The sequence below is a fragment of the Marmota marmota genome, unplaced genomic scaffold, assembly GCF_001458135.2.
Source record: "Marmota marmota marmota unplaced genomic scaffold, marMar, whole genome shotgun sequence".
NCBI lineage: Eukaryota > Metazoa > Chordata > Mammalia > Rodentia > Sciuridae > Marmota > Marmota marmota.
The window spans coordinates 4,132,666-4,157,439 of record NW_025999925.1 but is presented as its reverse complement, the minus strand read 5'-3'; the positions used below and the strand labels follow the sequence as shown (position 1 = coordinate 4,157,439).

The 24,774-nt window shown below is 37.1% G+C and overlaps 2 protein-coding genes across 7 annotated transcripts in view; one reads left to right on the top strand and one right to left on the bottom strand.

Moving 5' to 3' along the window:
- Mrps27 (mitochondrial ribosomal protein S27) overlaps positions 1–15,303 on the bottom strand; it is an 89,645-nt gene extending 74,342 nt beyond the window's left edge. For 2 of the 3 annotated variants that reach the window (XM_015497813.2, XM_048800151.1), the window contains exons 1-2: positions 15,180–15,303; positions 8,593–8,670 (exon numbers count right to left, since the gene is read on the bottom strand). In XM_015497813.2, coding sequence (XP_015353299.1) covers positions 8,593–8,670; positions 15,180–15,252 — 151 coding nt within the window. In that variant the 5' untranslated portion in view covers positions 15,253–15,303. The other variant, XM_015497814.2, reaches the window with a different exon arrangement.
- A 66-nt stretch (positions 15,304–15,369) lies between these two features.
- The window catches only part of Ptcd2 (pentatricopeptide repeat domain 2), a 29,006-nt gene continuing 19,601 nt past the window's right edge, over positions 15,370–24,774 (top strand). For 2 of the 4 annotated variants that reach the window (XM_048800153.1, XM_015497811.2), the window contains exons 1-4: positions 15,370–15,521; positions 16,736–16,828; positions 20,233–20,362; positions 24,009–24,126. In XM_048800153.1, the coding sequence (XP_048656110.1) occupies positions 15,413–15,521; positions 16,736–16,828; positions 20,233–20,362; positions 24,009–24,126 (450 nt within the window). In that variant the 5' untranslated portion in view covers positions 15,370–15,412. The other 2 variants (XM_048800152.1, XM_015497812.2) reach the window with 2 other exon arrangements.

Below are 24,774 nucleotides of genomic sequence, written 5' to 3'. Positions count from 1 at the left end.
CAAAGGAAGAACAAAAAACAAAACAAAAAACCCCAACACACCAATAGGGTTTCTCAATAGGAACACTGGAAGACAGAAAATAAAGGAAGGTAAGCAAAATGCTGAGAATAAGCTCTCAACCTAGACTTGTACACTTGGCAAAACTCTCTCTCAAGAAAAAGGGCAAAAGAAAGACATTTATTGACAAACAAAAACTGAGAATTTATTAGCAAGGAACACACACTAAGCATTTAGATGTTTTAGGAAAAGAAAGAATGGTGAGTAAATATAGTTGGCTAAATCTGGGGGGAAACTGTTTCAATAAAATGGTTGTGTGTGTATTTTAAAGGACAGAACTTTAATGTTGGAAAACTGCACATGGTTGGGTGTGTGTGCATGTGTATGTATGTGCACATATGTGTATCTTGACTTAAAGTATTCTAAAGAATAATAAAATCTGATGAATATTAGAATTAAAATTCAATATGCACGTTAGAAGGTATGGGCAACAATTTCAGAAGAGTAGAAATTAAGGGTGTAATTTCCATGTTAGTAGAAGGGAAAAAATGTAAAAAACAAGAACACTGCTAATCAATCCAGAGAGAGATTAGAGACATGAAACTAATTAGGAAAATAAATTCAAATGTATCAATAATCATGAAATAACAATAAATAGACTAAACCTTCTAGTTAAAAAATAGTAATTATCAGATTGGTTAAAATAAAAACACAAAATCTAGCTGCATAAACCACATGAACACAGAAAAGCTGACAATAAATGTATGAGAAATTGACTAGATAAACACAGCCCAAAGAAAACTAGGAAAACTATAATAATTCCAGACACAACAGTCTTACAGGCAAAAAGCAGTATTTTTTTTTTTTTTACAGATTAGGTGGGTTATTAGATAATGATTTTGTGAGAAGGTAATTTTAACCAGGCAAGGACCATAGTACCATAGTTTCCTAGCACATAAAATTCTCAGTAAGGAAATGACAATCTCCTTATTGATCATAAAATCTGTAGCAGACACACCCTGGAAAAGAAGTCTATTCTAAAAGAGGGTGGTCTCAAGGTTAAAGTTGCTGTGAAGAAGGTCACCAAAGAAAAGATGGATGGATCCTGGATTGGAGGCTGGTAGCTGGAGTGGGAAACAGTTTCAATTCTTCACTTTTTGAAAATAATTGTATATTATTGTTATCCATTCAAGTAATACTAAGCTCTTTCTGGGCTTTGGGCCATAAGTGAACCTTATTCTAATTTATATAATAAACAGATTCAGGTTGTTACTGTTCTTTTTAGAAGAAATGATCTTGGAAAACTATAGCTGAAACTGAGTTTTAATTCTACATTTCAAAGAAAAACAAGGACAGATAACATATCATGCATAGAAATAACAGAAGGAAGTAAGGAAAACCAACCTAGGAACCAGTTTGGATACGGATTTTTAGATTTCCTTCTGTTTGTTTCTCTGTCACTAGAATCTTTAAAACAAGTCCAATAAAGAACAAGAATGAAAACAAGCTATGTACACATATAAGAAAATGGGAAGGATAACATATACAAGGCAGGCTCATCTCTACAACATTCAGCAGATGGTAAATATGAGACTTAGTAATGAATAGATGCCACAGAGATACAAATACGGAACTGACAAAAATGAGAAAGGCAGACTTCAGAAAATCCCCATTCGGGCTCAAAAGCAGGATTTGAAAAATTACAAGTCAAAGGCCTCCATAAATGAAATGACACAGCAAAAGTAAACCTCACAAATTAATGGTATAATACATTTTGGATTAAGAAAGAGTGTTCTCAAAAAACAAAAATAGAAACACAGAAAAACAGTAACCAAAACCAAAAAGTGTTCCTTATTCTGCGATTACTTATAAATTGAAAAATCAGAAATAGAATATTTAATTCACGGGCTGGGGTTGTGGCGCAGAGCATTTGCCTCTCACATATGAGGCACTGGGTCCGATCCTCAGCACCACATAAAAATAAATAAATAAATAAAATAAAGATACTATGTCCATCTTTTATATATATATATATATATATATATATATATATATATATATATATATTTTTTTTTTACAAATATTTAATCCATAAGGCTCATGAATCCAATTCAGCTCGAGTCACCTGGGCCCTTGCAACCTGGCAGGCTGCCTCCAGAAAACTTCCTCTCAAGGAAACCAGGGAGCTTCCCCACCTGTCCTTCAACCAGCATCCCACCTAGTTCTCAAACAGTTTTCTCTGGAGTCCTAGTCACTGGGGGCCCTATTCTGTAATTCACCAGCTGTTGACTGGTTAAGGTTGACAACTTCACCTGGTACTTCGCCCATCAGATCTACAAGTTAGTAGAGGAATTTGAGAGATGATGCTTTAATTTAGTGTTTATTTTAGCCTAAGGGAAACCCAGTACAAAAATAGTAAAAAGCTGAAATCATCTGACTGAAGTAGGAAAGCCCAAGAACTCCTAGGGCTTTATAGAACACAAATGAAGAACTGAGGACCTATCAATAAAAATATTAACTATACCTTAACTGTTTAAATCTGAGTTCATAATGACATTAAAAGAAATACCCTCACTAATCATCTTTGAAGGATATTTTGAAAATTGCCTCTTCTATACAAACTGTTGCAGGATAACTAAAATGATAAGAATTGATGAATAAAGCAAAGATAAGAATTATAACAGCAAATTTATAGCTGTTTATGAAAATAATGGAGCCAACCAATGAGCATGCATAGTTTTTAACGTATAAAGGAACAGCCCTATGCCATGTACTTCCTGACAAAAGAAAATACCTCCTACCACACAGTCATGCCAAAAGAAAAAAGCAAAAACAAACAAACCAAAATCTTCAATCAAATCAAGCCGTTTTCTCCAAGGGCCATTACACAGGACACATGGAAGTTAGGAAGAGCACGTTAAACATCACCACAGAGATGAAATCAGCAAATCTATAATGTGGAAAACTCTACTGAAGATCTATAAATGTAAATGAAAAAGTTTATAAGACATTTGGGGAAATGTAAACACTGAGGGACTTTTAAATTATTTTTTTTAAATGACTAGTTTTTAGATATGTGAATGGTATTATGGTTATCTTTAAAAATCCTTATCTTTTAGAGGTATATATCAAAACACATAGAGTGATTTGATAATTAAGATTTGTTAAAAAGTAATTGGATAAGGAGGTGAGTTACCAATGAAAGGGCATGAGCAGGTAATCGTTGAAAACTGGATATTTGATAATATTTTAAACAACCACTAATTTAGGTGTGATAATAGTAGTAAAAAGTGTCCTTAACTTTTAGAAACAGGTATCAGTATATTTATGGCACAATTATTATTATTTTTTTGCCTGGGATTTGCCTTAAAATAATCCAAAGTATCAGGATGGGGAAACCCAAGTAGAGAGAAAAATAAAAGATTATGAGCTGATAATTGTTGAAGCCAGGTGATGGATAAAGGGGGTTCCTGACCATTATTCTCTCTACTTTCGTATGTTTTCTATTTCCCTTTATAAAACATAAAGAAAAAAAAAGTAAACTATGATGTCATAAGTCAGGACAATGGTTACCTTTGAAAATAAGAGGCTATAAGGGCCTCTGGAGGGGTAAGAACCTTCTATTTTTTACACAGGTTTGCTCACTTTGTGAGAATCTATATGTTACGATTTGTGTACATTTAAGTATGCATACAGAACACTGTAATAAAGAAGCATTTTTAAAAAACCAAATTCCACATTAATGCAAAAGTAAGACTCTACTGTAGAATCTCAAGTATTACAGCAATCACCGCAAAAGAAAATTTTTTGGAAGGACAGCAGAGGTAAAATCACCCAGTGGAGGGAACCACGCCCTGGCACCCACTCTGCCCTCAGGGACACATGCTTCCCAATAGGAACCGCAAGAACTAATGCCTCATATCGGCCCTCCTCACTCCTCCAATCAGCGAGCCCGCCTAGAGCACGTCACAGCCCTTCGGCTTATGGCGACCAATCACCGCGCTCCACATGCTGAGCACGGCCCTGCGCGTTCACGCACGTTTCTCATCTAGCGTGCACTGGGAGTCCAACGCTGGGCTCTCAAAGAGCAATGCAGGTTTCCCGTAGGCGCCACACTGCCATCTACTGACCAATTTGCAGGGATGCACCCCCAGGCACAACACCAGCAGTGCTCACAGCCCCCATCCAGATACGGAAATAAAAAGTTGGGAGAAGCATGTACTAATGGCAAGTATAAGTGAAAAGCGTGTCTGTTTTAATAGAGGTAATAACAATTACCTTCTGTTATACAGTGGTGAAAAAAAAAATACTGTCTCCAAAGGCCTCTTTTTTTTTTCCGAGCAGCTTGAGTTCCAAAACTGCTTCACACATTTTATCTAGGGGTAAAGCGAGGGAACTAGGGGGTCTCATTCATTCCACGTACTTCTGGAGCATCTTCTATGTGCCAGGCACTCAAGCAGGAATTATCATCATCCCTAATTTATAGGTTCAGACGTGGAGGGTGAGAGCTGAAAGCTATAGAAGTGGGCTACAAAGCCAGAGCGATGTCTGCCTCATATGTAAGTGCAAACTCTTCACAGCACACTAGGTAAGGAAGGGACAAAGCACTGTTAAGAGTAGAGAGTAGGAAAAATAGGTTCTGACTGGATAGGAATTTAGGGTGCAAAAGGGGGTATTCTAGGCAGACGAACAACTTACCACAGTGGCAAGAAGTATTCAGTATATGGTAGCTTGTACTGCTTTTCCAAGAATACTAGTTTTAACAGAGAGGAGACAAAGTTTACCTCCATGTGATATTTATGCACCTCCATGTGATATTTATGCATTGCAGATTATGCTCATTCTTTGGTAAACAGCTTCTATTTACTAAGGTATCTGCAATAAAGTCCCCTGGATTTGTGTCCAAATAACAGAACAAACAAGATGTCAAAATATAGTAGCCTTGTCTCCTAATCTTTCCTTTAAACCTGGGAAAATGTTAAAAAAAAAAAAAAAAAAAAAAGGCTGGGGATGTGGCTCAGTGGTTAAGTGGTTCAATTCTTGGTACCAAAAAAACAAAACAAAACAAAAACTTTCCTGGAATTTGTCATTCCCTCATATATACTCATAGCACTTTCCTTATAATTCATATGACACATCAGAACAATCTTTGCTATATAATTATGTGAAGCTATGTTGGTGTTGTCACTAGAACAGTATAGGCCCTTTAAGGCACTTCAGTATAAGTGGGGGTATTTTTTTTTTTTTTTACTGTCACAATGATTGGAAGGAATTGCTGGCAATTTCTGGACAGAAGACAGGGAAAGCAGGTGACCAGCATTGCTGTGACTGTGCTACACATCAGAACATTGTCTCTGGTGGGAACCAGGACTCAGTATGGAAGATACAAATTTAGACTAGAGCAAGGCAAGGAAAGATCATACAGAGATGAAATGGTACTGGCACAAGCTCTGTTTCTAAAATATACATATATGTATGTGTATCTGCACAGATACATGTATGTATACAGATACAGATACATGTATGTATATGGATACATGCATGTATATAGATACAGATGTGCACACAGGCGGGTTTATGTGTGTATGCATACATATTTTCCAATCCCTGTCCACTACTTTGGATGAGAAGTAAAAATTACATTAAATCCTGGTTTCTAATGCAGTTCCTCACCAAAAGGAACCAGAGCTCCTCAAACAAAAGGTCGAGTCCAGGCCTAGGGCAGGAAAGGTACAAGATGAACCTGGAACATCTTGTTAAATGAGAAAACAAAGAAATTTTGAGAGAGAAAAAGAGAATACAGAAGCCAGCTTGAGAGGACTTACTTGTATTGGCCAATTCTGGGACAACTGGACCACCAAAATAATTAAGGATGGCAATAATCATTTTTTTAAAATCCCACTAATTAATGAGAAAGAAATGGGACAGAAGGAAGGAAGGAAAGACTATTGCTTATAGTAGAATACCGAGTGCTAACAAGTAAGTATGATGGAACTGATGGATTTGGAAAATCATCACTTTGCAACCATTGTAGTATAGACTGATCCAGGCCAGAAGCATAAACGGATGCTAAATGTAAGGGGAAACTTGATAAGCAGAAGGATGTTTGCTCCTCACTGATAGTTAACTTTACAGTGGAAAAAATCAGACACTTCACTAAGTGATTAAAGTTAACATAGCCTAGTAAAGGCATTAGGATATCTGGTGTGTCCAGATGTGATGCTCTGATAGGGATACATCACTAGGGATACACCATTAAGAGTATTCTGGATGAAGAAACATAACTGGAATCTAATGAGGAAAGCACAGAGAAACCCCAAAAGAGAATATGTTATTTAAAGAAGAAATGAGAATCTTACAAAAATGACAATGTCATCAGAAACAAAGAAAGGATATGAAACCATTTCAGCTTAAAGACTAAAAAAATTTGACAATGTAATGCAATGTAAATCTATAATGGATCCTATGATAATATGGAAAAATATGATAAAGAACATTTTGAGGTCAATTAACAAAATAGTGATATAAAAAGGTTAAATTATTATATTAATATTAAAATTACTGAAGTTGATAACAGTGCTATGGTATATAACAACATCCTTATGTCAGATGATATATGCTGAAGTATTCAGGATAAAGGGCTGTAATGTATGAAACAAACTCTCAAATTATTTCAAAAATGTGTGTTATATGTCTATAGAGTGAGAAGGCAAAAGCAAATGGTTCAAAGTGGTAACAACAGGGGAAGGTGGGTAAAAGGTAGAGAGGAGCTCTTTGCAATTATTTTTAAGTTCGAAATTTTTCCAAATAAAAGGTTAAAAAATTTTGCCCCACATACCATGATGTCTGTGGTAAGGCAAATAGTCATAACTACTAAAAAAAAAAAAAAAAAATCTGTTTATAATTAACAGAACCAATTTCATTTTACATAGAAGCACAAAAGGTTTTTCTTTCATTATTGAAAATAAGTTATATTTTCTATAAATGCAACTTCAACATAAATTGTATGAGGACAGACCTTTGAAGTTACTCATTTTATAAATAAAATTATGTCATTATGATAATGCCACCCTGGTATTTGAATTCTCCAGCATACCACATTTGTACTCATCTGTTTCTGTCTATCATTGTTCACAGTGACTCTACATTTAAGTGCAGGTATGTAGCTACTTCATTGTCTTTTTAGTGTAGTTTTGCCTAAGCATTTATTTATATTTTGAAATACACATCATTTGTTGCAAGTTACTTCCCTTTTGTTTCTTCTTTGGATCATAGTAATGATATAGATTTTAAGAATATTATTAATAGGTAGATTACATTATCCTTTAACTTAACTTCAAGATAATAAAAGAGGAGTATTAAAAGTGCTTGTTATGCTGGGCTTGGTGGTGCACACCTGTAAACCCAGCAGCTTAGGAGGCTGAGGCAAGAGGATGGTGAGTTCAAAGACAGCCTCAGCAAAAGACAGGTTCTAAGCAACTCAGTGAGATCCTGTCTCTAAATAAAATACAAAATAGGGCTAGGGATGTGGCTCAGTGGACAAGTGCCCCTGAGTTCAATCCCCAGTACTCCCCCGGAGAAAAAGTACTTGTTATAAAAAAGGCTATGCTGGGTCTCTTACAGTCAGAACCGGACTGTAAGTTCCTTGAGGAGAGGTTACGATTACTCATCCTCAGATCTTTCTAGGTCTGCTTTGGCTAACCCATCCCCATACACCCATTCCAGAGCTCACAACTAACTCTGCTTGTGCAATCACATCATCAAGGAATAAAATTATTTTGGAACACCCAATAAGGTCATCAATACTGACACCTGTGTCCCCCACACTTAATGGGAAAAATCCATAAACAAAAGAAGACTTTATTCTTATCTGACATAACTCCCCCCAAACAGTGGAAGAAGTCTGAGAGAAAATATTAGATCAGCACTGGTACTGATTCAAAAAATTACATCAGTCTTATAAAATTATGATCCATCTATTGATTTTGCCAATGTCTTGATGATGTTGTATGTACTAAAGGAGAAGCAGAACCAAAAGGCTCAAGTGTGAACATTTTTAAAATGTGCACACAGTCAGTGATTTCTTTTAGGCTTTGGCATTTTATACAAGAAAGGTTGCTTTCTGTACAATATTTCACAGGAAACAAGGGAAGTATAATTAGGAACTTATTTTCTGAGAAGATGTTGGTCAATGATCTTCCCTAAATGATTCCAACTTTGTTTTCAAACCTGTTACCTGGTAACAAAAAGAGTCAAAAACAGCTCTGAAGACCACAAGAAGAGTTAAGAAAAATGAAGAGACTGAAAATAAAAAGGGAAGAAATGTGAAATTCTATAAAATAGAGACAGGCTGCATAAAAACTGCATGATAAAAATGAACAAGTAGGAAAATAATCATTTTATCACTTCAGAAGACTAATCATCAGGCAAACATGAAATATTAGAAATGTACAGGTCTTTTAGGACTTAAAATATGGTTATTTCAATTGACCAGCATAAAGCATCATTTCACAAACACATCAAATGAGTAAATGAAGGTAGACATGTAGAGTGACTGCAGATGACACACAGAACAGCCACAAGGTAGGTACTTACCGAGGTGACAATGTTCTTTTTCTCTTGCTTCCCATTTGTGGCTGTCCACATATGCTGCAGAAAGCAGACATCTTTTTCCTGAGGAAATAAAGGCAATGATCTCAACAGGCATGGTTTTGCAATGATTTCATCTAATATATCCATACTATGAAACACTATCTTTGCCATATCTTCAAACACTAGGTTATATATTTTAATATTAACTTTAAAAAAACAACAACTACTGCACAGTTTACAAAATGCATTCATCTTCTAACAAGTAAAGATGCAGAAAAATTGAAATCATTTACAATAATCTTATTGATCAAAATGTTGACAGGGCAAGGAAAATTTCTTATCATTAAAAATTATGGCCCAGGTGAGCCCTAGAACTCCTTTATGGAATTCAAAACACTGCTGAACAGTGTTTAATTCCTAAACTATTAGTCTTGAAAATATTTCCATCTGACTTGGATTAGCAAATTTACCCAAATTTTGCATAAGTGACCCAGCACCCTCGTGATAAATAAGAGAAACTCAAAAAGCCAAATTTAAGGAAACACACAAGATGGCATAGTTGTATTTCCAGTACCTGGCACAATGCCTGGCATTGCTCAATAAACATGAGCTTAAGGAATGAATGAGAAAGAATGAATGGTGGTTTCATCAAAATTAAAAACTTTTGTGTTTCAATGGACATTTTCAAGAAAGTGAAAGAAAACCCCACAGAATGGGAAAAAATATTTACAAATAATTTATCTGACAAGGGACTTATACCCAGAATATATAATAGCTCTTACAACTTAAAACAAAACAAAACAAAACAAAACAAAGTCAACTGAAAGATTGGCAAAGGATTTAATAGACGTCCTCAAAAATAAAACAAAACAACCCCATAAAATGTATACAGAGTCATCCCTGGATGTTTTTGGAGGATTAATTCCAAGATCCCCTATGGATATAAAAATTCTTCAATGCTCAAATCTTTGGGACAAAATGGCTAAGTATTTGCATATAACCTAGGTATATATACCTGCCCCATATACGTTAAATCAGCTCTAAATTACTTATTATACTTAATTCAATGTAAATGCTATGTAAATAGTTGTTTTACTATATTATTTCAGGAATAATGACAAGAAAAAAAGAACAATTACATGTTTAGTGCAGATGAAAATTTTAAAACATATTTTCAATTTGCAGTTGGTTGAATCCAGATGCAGAACCTGTGAGTCTGGAGGGCTGAATGTGTGTGCACAAATAAATATGCACATATAAGTAGCTAATAAACACATGGAAAGATGCTTAACATCATTTGCCAGTAGGGAAATACCAACCCAAACCACCTGGAGATGCCATTTCACATCGAGAATGATGACTATAATCAAACAGCAGACAATGATGGCTTTTTGATACTCATGAGGATGCAGAGAAACTAGAACCTCATATATTGCCAGTGAGAATATAAAGTAGAGCAGCTGCTTTGGAAAACAGTTTGGCAGTTCCTCAAACTGTTAACATGGAGTTACCATATGACCTACCACTTTCACTTCCAGGTAGATATAACCAAGAAAAATGAACACTTGGGTCTACACAAAATTTGTACATATAAGCAGTACATGAATAATGGACAACAAATGGGAAACAGCCCAAATATCCATCAGTTAATAAATAAACATAAAAACGTGGTATATCTTTACAATGGAATATTTGGCAATTAGAAATGAAGGACCTCCAAAACATTATGCTAAGTAAAAAAGATGTCAGCCTCAAAAAACCCACATATGATAATTCAATTTTTATGAAATCCCAAAATGGACAAAACTATAGAGACAGAAAGTAGATTATTGGTTGTAGAAGGCTGGGAGTGGAGACTGGGAAATCATGGGGGAAAATGAAAAATGGCTGATAATGAACATGGGATTTCTTTCTGAAATGATAAAAATTGTCCTAAAATTGATTGTAATGGCTGCAAACTGTGTGCATATATTAAAAACCATTGAATTTTATAGTTCAAATGGGTGAGTTGTATATCATATGTATTATATCTTAATAACCTATTTTTTAAAAGGAAAAACAAAATAGAACGATTGGCTGATGATCACCTGTAGGTCATAGCAGACAATAAGCCAAACGTTAACTAGACGGGATGGGCCAATTAAACATAATAATAGATATTCTCTATCCATCCTTCAATTAAAATAACCAGATCCATCCATGTGTATTTATACACAATCTAATACTTCTCTTATCTAAAGCACAGATCAGATCTTTATTAGAATATCTAAATTTGAGTCCTAAAACTTAAACAATGATATATACAGTAAGAAAAAGTTTCTTAAGACTGTTTCAAAAGGGGCACAAAGACATTCTAAAAAAACAACTATTTAAGTGATCACATTTCAAATGGATTTTATGAAAGTATTAGATATTTATAACTTTGAGTCACGTCTCATAAACAATGTTATAAATTATTAGTTATATTCCTAAATTTAGGAATCAAAACAAGAAGGATGATTAAAAGCTGTTGGTATTATGTTAGGTGTAGAGTTGTACACCAATTAAGGAGAAAGGAGATCTGAGTTCTAGTTTGAGTTTTACCAGCTATTAGAAAATTTCAGATTCTACCATTGCAAATCAAGCAAGACTAGGTGATACCTAAGGTCACTGTAGGCTCTAACAGTCACTGACACAGAACCAAAAGCATCAATTCAGATATTCATTTATTACTTATAACAGCATTTTTATGTAAACTGAATGCCAATTTCTAAAACCAGTAAGGGCTCTCTCAATTCTGTGGGGAACAATGGCAGCCCTTCTCTATGTGAACATGAACTGAGGAAGCTGTTAAGCTACTTACTCAAGATACCAGTGGTTTATCCTTTACTTTTATTATTATTATCTCTTATTTGTTCTCTACATCTTCATTCTAGCATAAGAAACCACCCTTCTATGGAAGGCTCCTTTTCTGGAGTCAGAAAAGACAATTATTTAGATCACTGCTCAAGTGTTCTGTATTGAGAAATACAAAGCTGGAGAGGTAATGGAAAGAAGACTTGAGAACTGTCAGAACACCCTCTGTGTGCAACTGTTCAAGAGAAATGAACAAACTAGAACGAAAATGAATTAGGACTAATAACTTTACAAAAGATAAACCCAGGCTCCCCCCAAGGTATGTGTGTATGTTTATATGTTTTTGTATGTGTGTGTGTGTGTGTGACTAAGGATTAAGCCCGGGACACTGTACCACTAAGCTACATTCCCTGCACACACACCCTCCCCCAACTTTTTTTTTTTTTTTTTTATTTTGAGACGGGATCTCACTAAATTGCAGGAGCTGATTTCAAACTTGCAATCCTCCTGCCTCAGCTTCCCTAGTCACTGGGATTACAAGCATGTGTACTCAGTGCCTGGTTATATATGTCTTTTTCTGCTTAAAAAAGTAGTAGGTAATCATTCTCAATCTATATTGAGGGTATAATGAAAAGAAATGGATACAAGGATAAAGAACTTAATTTTGGCAAATAGATAATTTCTATAGTTGCTTTAATACAAACCAATGACAAACATGGGAATAAGTTACCAAGTATGGTTGGCAGAATAGCCCTCAAAGATGTCCATGCCTCATTACTAGAACCTATAAATATGTTACATGGTAGAGGGGAATTAAGGTTGCTAATCAGATAGGAGAGTGTCCTAGATTATACAGATAGGTTCAATGTAATCACAAGGGTCCTTAAAAATAGGAGACAGAAGAGTCTGTTGGTAAATGTGATATGTGAAGGACAGTTAAGTGAGGACCTTACAATGATTGGCCATTGCTCACGTTGAAAATGTAGAAAGGGGATTGTAACCCAAGGAATGTGAGTGGTCTTGTTCAATATAACTTTCTCAATGATGCAAAGGTCTCTAGAATACAGAGAAAGCAAAGGAATGGATTCTCCCCTAAAGACTCCAAAAGGGAACATATCCAGTCCAACCCCCTAATTTTAGTATAAGACCCCAGGTCAGACAGTTGACCCAAAGAATACTAAGATAAATCTGTGCTATTTTAAGCCACCAAATTTGTGTTAATTTGCTACAAAAGCAATAGAACACATTTTCTGTTAAGATTTTTAAAGCAGGATTTTCATCTTTCTGAAATACTTTATAAATGACAGCATTTGTAATTCTTTCCATTTCTGTGCATGAATTGAAGGTCTGTATATTAATGTTACAACCAAAGCATTTCTACAAAATCAGGGAAAGAACATTGAATGGAGTGGACAACAGCCAAGTGGACTATCTAGATCAGATTCTCAAATCTTAGTATGCATATCAATTTTTGTTAAAATGCAGATTCTGATTCTGTAGGTTCAGAGCAGGAACAGATTCCACATTTCTAAATAAGTTCCTAGGTAATGATGATGAAGACATTCCTCAGATCACAGTTGAATTAGCAAAGGAACAGATACCAGCCTTATAGTTCTAGGTTTGTAAACCTGTTCAATCCTACTCTGAATATACCATCTAAAAGTATATACAAAGTTTTCTTAAACCTGCTTACCCTCAGATAATATTGCTTGGACAATAATAGTCTCACCACTACAAAAAGAAATGTTTTCTCCATTTAATTCTGAAACACTTTCAAGGACCAAAATTTCAAAGTTTGATGAAAACTGACTGGCTCCATCAATAATCAAATGTCTCCAAACATTTCTCCCTATTCAAAGGGAAGCAGTGTGATTATGGGAATAGATAAGCCTTAGAGTCACAAGGTAACTCTAAATCCTTGCCTTGTTAATAATAAATGCTTTGAAACACTGGGCAAAGTACATGTTATCTGTGAGCCTCTTTCCCTCTTTCTATGCAGGATGGGAAAACAATGCCTCTCAGTAATTTGAGTGCATTATTAATGTTTTAATGTCAACTATGTAATGATGTCTAGTAGGTTTCTTTCCTCTAGGCTCTTGATAAATGTCATTTTCTTTTTGGGTTTCATGTCAGTTAAATTTCTTTTCGTTCTCTTGATCATTTTAGTTGTACTCCTCCATATGATTTTAAGAAGAACAGATAGAAGCACCAGTGTTGCAAATCTATGTCATGAATTTGTACAAAACATTTTTCCTCTCCTGTAATGGAGCAAATGCTTCAATTTTGCCATAAATCTAGCTCCTTATTCCTTATCAGAATTTTCAAATTCCAAGTGGTCTGTGTTGAACTACTCTATTTACTTGTATCACCTCCCTTATAGCTTTCAGTTCTTGACTTTGAGACTACTTTCATCTATGTCCAACCCAGTGCTTGTTCAATATAACTTTCTCAATAATGAAAAGGTTCAATTCTAAGTTATCCAAAATAGTAGCCAAGAGCCACATCCATTCTCTGAGCACTTAAAATACAAGTAGTGTCACGATACAACTGAAATTTTCATTCTATTTATATTTATTTCAAATTTAAATAGCGACCCATGCTAATAACTACCATGTTGGAATAGCACAAGTATAACTTGCCAGAAGCTCAACAGTTCAAACTAAATCCAAAATGCCATCTGGAAAGTCTCTCAATTCACCCTAATTTCCATTTCTTTGTTAGAGTGGCTAATACTTATGCATACCAATTTTGCCAAATGCATGGCATTAAATATTTTTACTAGCTAAGGCAACCACTTACTTTTCGGAAAACTTCTTGTGGCCACCTATCTTGTGTTGATATTTAATGGCTATTCCTTAAGTGTGAGCCAGAGTGCGCTAATTTTTAATAGGGGCTAAGGGAATTGGTTGAAAAGAGGAGATAAAAGCCACTGGAAACACTAAGTATGATTATTGCATTTTAATCAAGTAATCATGCACATCTACCAAGATTATTTGGTTGAAATCATTGTAAACTTGACTTCTGTAAATACTTAAAAACTTTTCCCCAAAGTTTTCCTCATCAGATTCAAAGTATTTTACAAGTAGTTATTAGCATTTGTTATCTGCACCTGGAAAACTATAGCAAAGATATGTTCAAGAATTGTGTCCAAGGTCATTAGGTTAAAGTGAGATAAATACTGCAAAAATCTTATGCAAAGTGAAGACCAGGGGTCTGGAAAGGCGAGATGGTAAGGAAAACATTTACCTGATGCCTCTCCTGGGAAACCTCAGAGTGGGAGAAAACTGTCTTGAACCTGCTTACTCTCAGATAATATTGCTTGGGCAATAATAGTCTCTAAAATAACTACCCACTACAAAAAAGAAATGTTTTCTCCATTTAATTCTGAAACACTTTCAAGGACCAAAATTTCAAAACAGATCAGGGGGTGGATGTATTACACCTTTTCATGGTGGGCAAAAAGACGACCACCTTAACACTCAAATCTGACAATCATACGCAAAATCTCTCATGCCATAACCTTCCTCTGCTTCTCACACCTTTGACCTGGCAGATACTACTATTTTAAGGAAGGAGATGGGTCAGAGACTGACTACCTCTCCTCTCTGCGCTAACACACACCTCGAATGGCTTCTCTAGCAACCAGATCCCCAAAGCATTTGCTCTCTTCTGGAAAGCCTGTCGCTTCTTTCATTCAAGGAATGGAGTCATCAGGGGCCTAATGAAGAAGCCCCACCAGGGCAGCAGTCACCAACCTGCCGGGTAGAGGTGAGGCAGAGGAACTTTCGGAGCCAGAAGCAGCCAGCGCCGCACCATGGGGGCCGCCATCTTGGAGCGTACCACGAGGAGGGCCGGCCGGGGGCCGTAGGCAGGGAAGGGGCGGGACACAGTCCGCCCTGTGGGCTCAGAGATTGGATGAGTCCTGTTCTGAGCTTTCGGCGATCCGTCCCCCGCCCCAGCTCTCACAGGTGGTGCGGCCCGGGACAATATGGCTGCATTTCGGTCCTTGGAACGAGCTCTGCAGCAAACGACACGGACTTCTTTTTATCCCGGGGTGGAAGCCGCAGGCTCCAACTGCTGCCGGTGCCCACTCGGAGGTATCCGCGGCATCAGGCCTTGGAAGGAGGGGAGGGGATGGAAAGGAAGGGAGTGTTAAGCCTTGGCAGGCTTCTCGTTGGAGAATCGCTCATCGGCCTGGAGCGCGCCCTTGCCCTCCAGTCGCACGTGGGTATGGCAGTGACCCCTGGGGGTCGTGAAAGCCCCCAGTGCGTGGAAACGGAAGGAGGAGTGCACGGGGCGACTTGCTCTCCCGGGACACTCCTCACCCTTTGGGCAGGGTTTAGGAGGGAAGATTTTAGTTTGGACTCTCAGCTCTGCTGCTACAAATAAAAAGACCTTGAAAGGGTTTCCTCGTTCTCAAGATTATCCTTACCACCTTACCAATGATTAAACCTGAGAATGCTAGTGAGTGATGATAAACATATTTAGCACTTTGTGTCAGGCATTTTTCTAATGCATTTTACATGTAATAACTCCTTTCCTCCAAACACTCAATGGGAGAGGTTTACCTCCTCAGAGTGGGAGAAAACCTCTGTTTACAGAGAAGGAAACTACAATGTTAAAGTCATTTGCCCAAGGTCACAGGGAACTGGTAGAGGCAAGATTTGAACTAGGTTAACAGTGGAGACCTCCCAATCATGCCATGGACTGCCTTTTTTATAAATATTAGCAGTACACAGAATTCTTTTATTGGGTACTTTGCCATTCTTCATCCATTTGATATCATGCACAGCCGAGAATTCCGAAGTATGGATATTTCTCAGATTATTAAGCTGTTGTGATGATTTATCTTGAGGATAGAGTCCAGATCTGAAAGGCCATGATCCTTTTATTTCACAAAGGACAAAACTAGAAGTTTCAGTGGTTGAATAATAGCTTTTTCCACTCTACTATATGCTCCCAGATAAACCAAAACACGATATGCTTGTTTTACATTTAAATGACAGCTTAAAAAAAAAATGTCTGTTACCCTTAAACCACATGGCAAACAACTATTTTGTCCTTCAAATCTCAGCTTCCTGTCAACCAGTCCTCATACACAGTTAATAACTAGCTCCTTTCACACACAAACAAAATTTATTTTACTGAGTACTTTCATTTGCTGGTTGTTTCAAGATATTTTTCCCTACCAAGTTTATGTCATATTATAATGGATAACAATAAGATCAGATCATTAGATCAGACTCTACTTATGTTATTTGCTAAGTGTAAAGCAGTAAAAATGATGTAACTTTTTTCCCCTAATTTTTAGCTAAAAGATATCTACTTACAGATAATATCATGAAATTAAAAGAATTTCAACATAAGAAGTTGGCTATTGCATATAATCTTCCTGACACCAAAGGTAAATAGAATTTATTTTGTTAATTCTTTTATCTGTCATTTCAGTTTCCTCTTTGTCTCTATTCATTCTTTGCTTTGGTGACCTTCAATCTCATAGAAAAAGTTGATAACATTTCTTCTTAGCTTCCTAGACTACCCTTAGATTCACCTTTCATTTCACACTCTACTACTACAAAGTCTACGGCTTTCCTCTTACCTCTTGACCCAGAGTCCAAGAAGAGATGCAAATAGAAAGGCGCCACATGCATATACACATATATATATAAGAACTCCAGATGGCCGGCTTTCAAACTTTTATGTAGCTTTCAGTGAAAAATATATTTAATCACATAGACATGTGAATGAAATAAAACAGTGCTATATGTGATGATGCATTTTGATTTTCTTGTTGTTTTGTTTTTGATACTGGGAATTGAACTCAGGGATGCTTAACCACTGAGCCACATCCCCAGCCCTTTTTACTTTTTATTTTGAGATGGGGTCTCACTAAGTTGCTTAGGGCCTCGCCACTTTGCTGAGGCTGGCCTTGAATTTGTGATCCTCCTGCCTCAGCCTTCCAGGTTACTGGGTTTACAGGTATGCACCATTCATTGAGTCTAGCTCATTTTGATATTTTTTTAAGTCAGTAGGATCAAGGGTTTTTTAAAAAACAGGAGGAATTTGTATAAAACCTGGAGTTTAAAAAGTCCAGTGTGTTTGGGGGCAGTGTAGAGGGAAAAAAAATTGATAATTGTTGAGGTTGGCTGATGGTAATTTTTCTCTACTTTTGGGTGAGCTTAAAATTTTTTTGTTAAAAAGCTAAAAACATGCTGGGCGCGGTGGCACATGCCTGTAATCCCCGCAGCTTGGGAGGATGAAGCAGGACAATTCTGAGTTCAAAGCCAGCCTCAGCAACAGTGAGGCACTAAGCAACTCAGTGAGACCTGTTTCTAAATAAAATAAAAAGAAAGGGCTGGGGATGTGACTCAGTGGTTAAGCACCGAGTTCAATTGCTGGTAACAAAAGCTAAAAACACAAGAATACCACTATCTTCGGTTTATTTCCTTTCAACATTTGAGAAACTTTGTTCTTCCCTCCAACAGAGAGTTTATCCTGGTACTTCAAACTCCTTTATGAATATTTCCAAGACATTCCTCTTTTGTAATAACTCTTAATTTGTCTCTATTGACTTTTCCAGCTATAATCCCAGCTCTCCTTCTCACTGGGAAATTATTGTGAGCACCCAAGTAACACTCTTGCTTTCATTCCTTCCCAGCTGTTCCTTTAGAAATCAGTCATCCCCCACTGCTTCACTAGTGATACTGCTATGTAACACCACCCAATTTTGTATGTAATACAAAAATAAGACTTAAGAAGTGCGATATAATGTGTTTATCTCCAGTTCATTATACTGAATAATCTAGACTTCTTTTTGCCCCAGGTATTTTTGACCTATTTGAGGTTTATAGTCAGGGCCCCATATCATTATCTAGTTGTTGTTTCCAATTGTTATAGACTTTTATAAAACTGACAGTGGTTCACATGTCCTGAAAGATAATCTAATTAGTGCCAACATACTCCATTGTCAAATTGGCATTTTTAAACTCCTGTCAGCAGTTCTTCTATTTTGAGAATCCACAACTGCACTATGTTGTATACCATATCATATCATATGGCTCCTTACCCGATGGCTTCTATCCCTACCATAATGGACCCGACCCTCTCTGGTGTCCAGTGTAGCTTCTTATTCATCTGTTCACTGCTCTTCTTTCCATAATGCTTTTACCCCCAATTCTGTTCTGTTACTCTTGCTGATTCCCGTACCCAGAATGACCCCCTGCTTTGTTTCTCCAGCTCTACTCAGTCCCTACTGGTATCTGTCCAATTCCACCAAATCTGGTCTGTCCTGCCACACTGAGTCATTATAGCTCTCATGACAGGACTCTTCTGTCCTATTGTGTTTATAGTCCTTCACATGTCCCTCTTCCATCATTGTTTTCAGATAGCTTTGTATAAATATATTTTGCCTTCCTGAATAGACTTTAAGCTCTTTGAGTGCAGGAACCATTCTCAAAGAATGACTCTGAATATAAATATATGATAAGCCATTAAATGCTGATTGATTTGTTTTTTAATGTACAACATACATCTTTTGACATTGTGGATTCTTAAGATTTGTTAAGAGGGATTAGGAGGTTCAACATGTAAAACTATCCTTTTGAGATCTTTCATATTGGAAATTGCTTAGAAATATTTAATAGACTAAATCCTCCTAGATCTAACAGGAGGCAGAGTGAAAATGAGGTCAGTAATGTTAGTACTTACTAGCAGCTACTATATGGTGTTAAGTGTTTTCAGACATACCGTGTAGCCCATGAGATCTCACTTTATACACAAGTAATATAGTCTCTTTACAAAGGTCTCCTCCAGAGCATGCAAATGGCAGAGCCCAGGTTCTGGGCTCTAAAACCTTTAACCACTGTATGGCTCTACAAATAGATTAGAAGATCCTTTGCATTGTCAAACCAAGTGTGTCTTCTTGTAAATCAACTTCTAGTTTTTGTGTTTTAATATATATTGTGCCACTTCCATCAGCATTCCTTCAAAGCTCTGGGCCTTGGAACAAATTGTAGATATTTCTTGGCAGCTTCCAATGTGAGAACAGCCCTGGAAAGCAGATGCTTGCTTGGTTCCTGCCTTGCATCCCACCCCACATTTAGTGATAATGTAGCCCCTTCCTAATGCCAAGAAGCAGTGCTTCCTTTTGGTGTTTGTCCCTATAGTTGATTAGACACAAAGATAAGGGACAAAGCTAGACTGTGATGACCTTGAAGTGCTTCTGTTACTAAATGCTCACTAGTGGACTTTTTAAAAAAGTTATATAGTACTGTGGCATGCTTTCTAAGAACTGAGTAAAGAGAAACCAAGAGGAATGAAAGAAAAGTGAAAATGAGCCAGATAAAAGAAACATGAAGTCAACATCATGGATATACCCATGTTCAGATCACAATTTCATTTTCCTGTTTGGTGCCCTGCTAATTGATGATTTGGGTATCTGATTATGTTTTCTTCTTGTAAGCTTCCTGTAGATTAGGTTATTTGGGTAAGACTCTGGGACAGTAGTTCTCAAAAGTTGGCATACCTGAGGATCTCCCAGGGAATCAAAAATGCCTTTCTGTGTACTCCCACTCGTAGAAGTTCTGTTGTAGAAAGTTTTGAGTGGGGCGTGGGCCAGTAACCCTATGTCACAGGTTTGCTTTAGGGACACATGACACTCAGTGTTCTAGAGGAATCAGTCAGTGAGGGGAGCTGTATGCTCAGCAACCCCTTTCAGTGCCCCTTTGCAGTGAGCTTCCTGTTTTCCCTGAGGTCAACCCCCTTACAGTCTTAGCCTGAGTGATGGCCACATCCTGTGCTTTCTTCCAGAAACCTATTTTAGAAACTTGGAAGAGAAATTGACCCAGAACAAACTCATCTTAAAGGACGAGTTGAGAACTTTGCTTCATTTGTGTCAGACCCGGGATGATGTGGAGCTGGCTAAAAATGTCATGTACAGGTGAGGCATTTCTTTAGAATTCCTCCAGCCTTCCTTTCTTATTATTCTGTTCCTTTCCCAGAGCAACTTCACCCACCTCTAAGATTTCAGCTATCACCTCTACATTGATTCTTTCCAAATCTTGTCCAAATGCCTTGCTTTAAACCCCAGACACTGACATTTATTCACTGAATGAACACTTACTGGGTTTGCACTACATGCCAGGGGCTGAGGACAGGCTACAGTAATTCATGGACAAAGAAATCATCAATCTAATCACTGATTCCACTTCCCTACCCTCTTAACATACACAAACTTATTTCTCTTCCTGTGTCTTCTATCTAATTGACCTGTCATACAGGACAAATATTTTGGAGCATTTTTCCCTTAGTCTGATTTCCCTCATTTCCCGGATGGAATAAGAAATCCCAGTGCTTGCTCACTCCCTAGTACTGATATCAGTGCAGGCTTCAGTGTTTCTTTCTTTGATCAGTTCAGTGGACTCCTAGCTGTTCTGCTTCCTCCTTAGACCTGTTTGACCTTTCTGATTTATTAGTAGAGCTTCCCATGTTAGAAGGTGCTGGAGGGTCCAAGAAGGCTTCACTTGAATTTCTGCTACCTCCATGTGGCCACATGTGCTCTCCTGAAATGCCTCACCAATCTTTAATGTAATTTGAGTGGCACTGGCTCACAAAGTCAAAGTGAGGGGAAATGGATCCCCCCTCTGGATGGATGGAGCAGCATGCACATACAGGGAGGGAAGAAACTGATGACCACCATCTATTAATCTAAGAAGCTACTGGGAGTATTTTTATACAGATTTTTTTTCTATACAAAAAGTTACGCTTTTGGTAAGTTTTATTTTATATAGTTATAATTATTATTATATATGTAATGATATTTTGTTTTCTAAATAATATTATAGCATAATTTTCCTTTATTAACATATATTCAGAAAGCATCTTATCTATCTATATATTTATTTATTTATTTATTTATTTTTGGTGGTGGTACTAGGGATTGAACCCAGGGGTGCTTTGCCATTGAGTACATTCTCAGCTGCTGCCACCACCCCTACCTTTTTGTGAAGACTGGATCTTTCTTGCTAGGTTGCTAAGGCTGGCCTTGAACTTGGAATCCTCCTGCCTCACCCTCCCAAATTGCTGGGATTGTGGTTGTGTGCCATATTGCCCAGCACCCAGGAAACCTTACACCTTTTGATGACAATATAATACTCCATTATAAATTAACTACCTTAAATAACTATGTCCCCTCTATATGTTGGACATATAAATTGTTTCTAGTTTTTCACCAGTATACATAAAGCCCTTAGGAGCAATTCTGCATAAAACTAATTCTTTGTTTCTTTTTTGGGGTGAGGGAGATCAGAGGGTGTATTAGGCAGCTTTCCATCACTATAATAGAACACTGGAGACAGGTTACTTATGAAAAAAGTGTTTTATTTAGCTCATGGCACTGGCATTACCTCATTTCTCTTGATGGTGCCATGTAGTTGGTGGCAGCAGTGGGAGAATATGAGAACCATGTGATCACATCTGCATGTGGGAAGCCAGAGAATAGGTGGAGCCACTCTTGGCCTTTTGTAACAACTGTCTCTCAAGAACTACCAACAGGTCAAAAACCACCTTAATTCCTTGCAGCATTCTCAGTTGACTTAAGGACCTTCCATTAGGCCCCCACGTCTAAAATAATACTTATACCTCATTGTTGTCGCCCTGAGAGCAAGCTTCCACCACACAGACCCCTGGGGAACAAACCAAATCGAAACCACAGCAGACAGTAGGGACTTGTTAAAATTTGTCAATATAAAATGTCAATGTTTTTACGAAAGGATTAGGCTGATTTACAGTTGCATACTCAAATTTCATGGTGTTTAATGATTGGGGACCTTCTGGCAATTTCCCCTCTCACTCCTCCTTTTACTACCTAAAGCCAACAGATGTTCGTAAGAGTAGCAAAATGGGTTAAAAATTCTGAACTCTCTTTCCACTCTTATTTTTATCATAAACATTCAAAGTATGACTCTCAATTCTTTATTGATGCAAATAGTTCTACCCAGTTGGCCTTTCCCTCTGTAGATAGCTGGACAAGTGGGAAGATGGGAAAGGGGGTCATGAGCTGAAACAGAAATAAATTTTATGTTTTTTATCTTTTAATAAAGCCACAAATGGGGAGTAACTTAATCCCCTTATAGTCTTGACCAAATGCTGAAATTTGGTTTGTGGAGGGATATTACATCCTCTTACTTGAATATTTCTTGTCAAGTGGCAGTTCATTATCTCAGTGACTTTCTAGCACTTTTATTGTCTTGAATTTCATTTTGAATGTAAATGTCAACTAGGGAAAACATTTGTTTTTGCTTTCTGTTGTTTTTAATCTGGCACAAGTTTCATATGAGACTGTACTGAAGTACAGATTTTAGAGGTGTTTCTCAGCATGCCGTGCGTTGTATAAGAGCTAACATACTAAGGACTTCCTGTGTCCTATAAGCAAGTCTTATCTCATTTAATCTTCACAGAATATTTTGAGTTGAGTTCTCTTCTCTCCATTTTATAGATGAGGAAACTGAGGCACTGAAGGGTTTTGTTAATTTGCTCATGGTTACATAATTTGTAAGTAGAAGAGCTGGAATTTGAACCAGCATTTTGGAATTGGAGTCTAAATTCCTTAACCAGTACTTGCTCTTGTTTTTTCATAACTTAATTCAAAAGAGTTATAATGAAGCAGTGAATAATTTATAACTTCTGAAGTTGGGTTATAAAGTGTATCTTCAAAAGTACATAGTCCCTGGGCAGTACATAAGTTTAGAATAGACCAGCCATAATGCCTCTCCTACTTGCCTCAGCTATTTCAGCAAAGGGTAAAAAATATTCTCTTTTGTAAAGTCAGAGCTTTTCTCCATATTTTAAAATCATTCACGTCATGAAAATCGTTGACATGTTCACCAGATTATCCTCACAGTGTCTACAGGAAGGGTGGGTTATTGTAAGTAACTTGTACTATTGATTCACAGTTTTGCAGTTTCAGACTGGCCACCTATAGAACTCTCAAGCTACATAAAATACATTGCTGTCCTTGAAATTCACCTTTTCCCAAGACTTACAAATTATATAAGTGCATTTAATTTATACTAGGTGGTCATGGTTCACATATGCCTACTTTTTTTGTGAGCTTATAAAAGCAGAGATCGCCATAAATTGTGAAATGTGTCAGTTGTCTGCTGTCCTGTATGGGCATGAAGCCAGCTTGGAGGAGCCCAGACCATCAACCCTGCTCCTTACCTTTCTTTTCTTGTAGGTGGGGCCAGTTCTGAGGAGACAGAACCCTGCTGTTTCCTAACTTAGCCTTATTCTCAGATCAATTCCATTGATGCTTAATTTAGAGAATGATCGCAATGTACATTTTCTCCTCTTGCTTTTATTGCACAGTGTTTGTTGGCCTCCAATAGAGTCTGTTTAAAATGCCTGACATATTTCTGCACTCCAGGATTCTCTGATTTTGTTCAAATCTCCACTTTTCTCTTTCCAGATTGGAGTATCTCATTCCTTATTGTGTCCTTAGCACCTAGCAGAGTGCATACCATGCTGTTATCTGTCCTTTTTACTGTGTCCCACCTTTTGACTTATTGAATCATTTTGATTACCAGGTACCATACAGAGAACAGAAATGTCACTTTGGGGGAATATAAGTTTGGACCTGTTTTCATGAGGCTGTGTTATGAGTTGGATCTTGAGGAGTCTGCAGTGGAGCTCATCAAAGACCAGGTTATTTTTTCCTGATTAATTTGCCTGCCAAAATGATTTCCTCAAGGGGTATATTTTGTCATTATCAGAAAAGACATCTTTTCAATACACATTATTCCTGGGTTAGATTTTCAGACAAAGGCCACTACACTGAATGAATAATTCAATTCTCTGCATATTAAAAGTTTCCTTGGGGTTGGTTTATACCAAGTAGTATAAGTCTCTATGCCTTTGCAGTGGTATGTGCCACATTTTGAGAATATGCTGACCTCTTTTTTTTCAGGAACTTTCAGGGAAGGATGGCTTAAGACAAGGTGGCATTATATGATCCCTTTCTTATCTTTTACCTGTGATCTTTTTTTGTTTTTATTTCTGATGGAAGACTACATTTGTAAAGTTCTTGTCCACTTGGGGTTTTTTTTTTTTTTTTTTTGGTACTGAGAATTGAACCCAGAGATCCCTTTACCACTACGTCCCCAACCCTTTTTAATGTTATTTTGAGGCAAGGTCTCTCTAAGTTGCTTTGGGCCTCGCTGAGTTGCTGAGGCTGGTCTTGAACTTGGCGATCCTCCTGCCTGAGCCTCCCAAGTTGCTGGGATTACAGGTGTGCCCCTCTGGGCCCTATTCTTGTCCCATTTCAAAATGTTTTCACATATTATGATTTTCTTT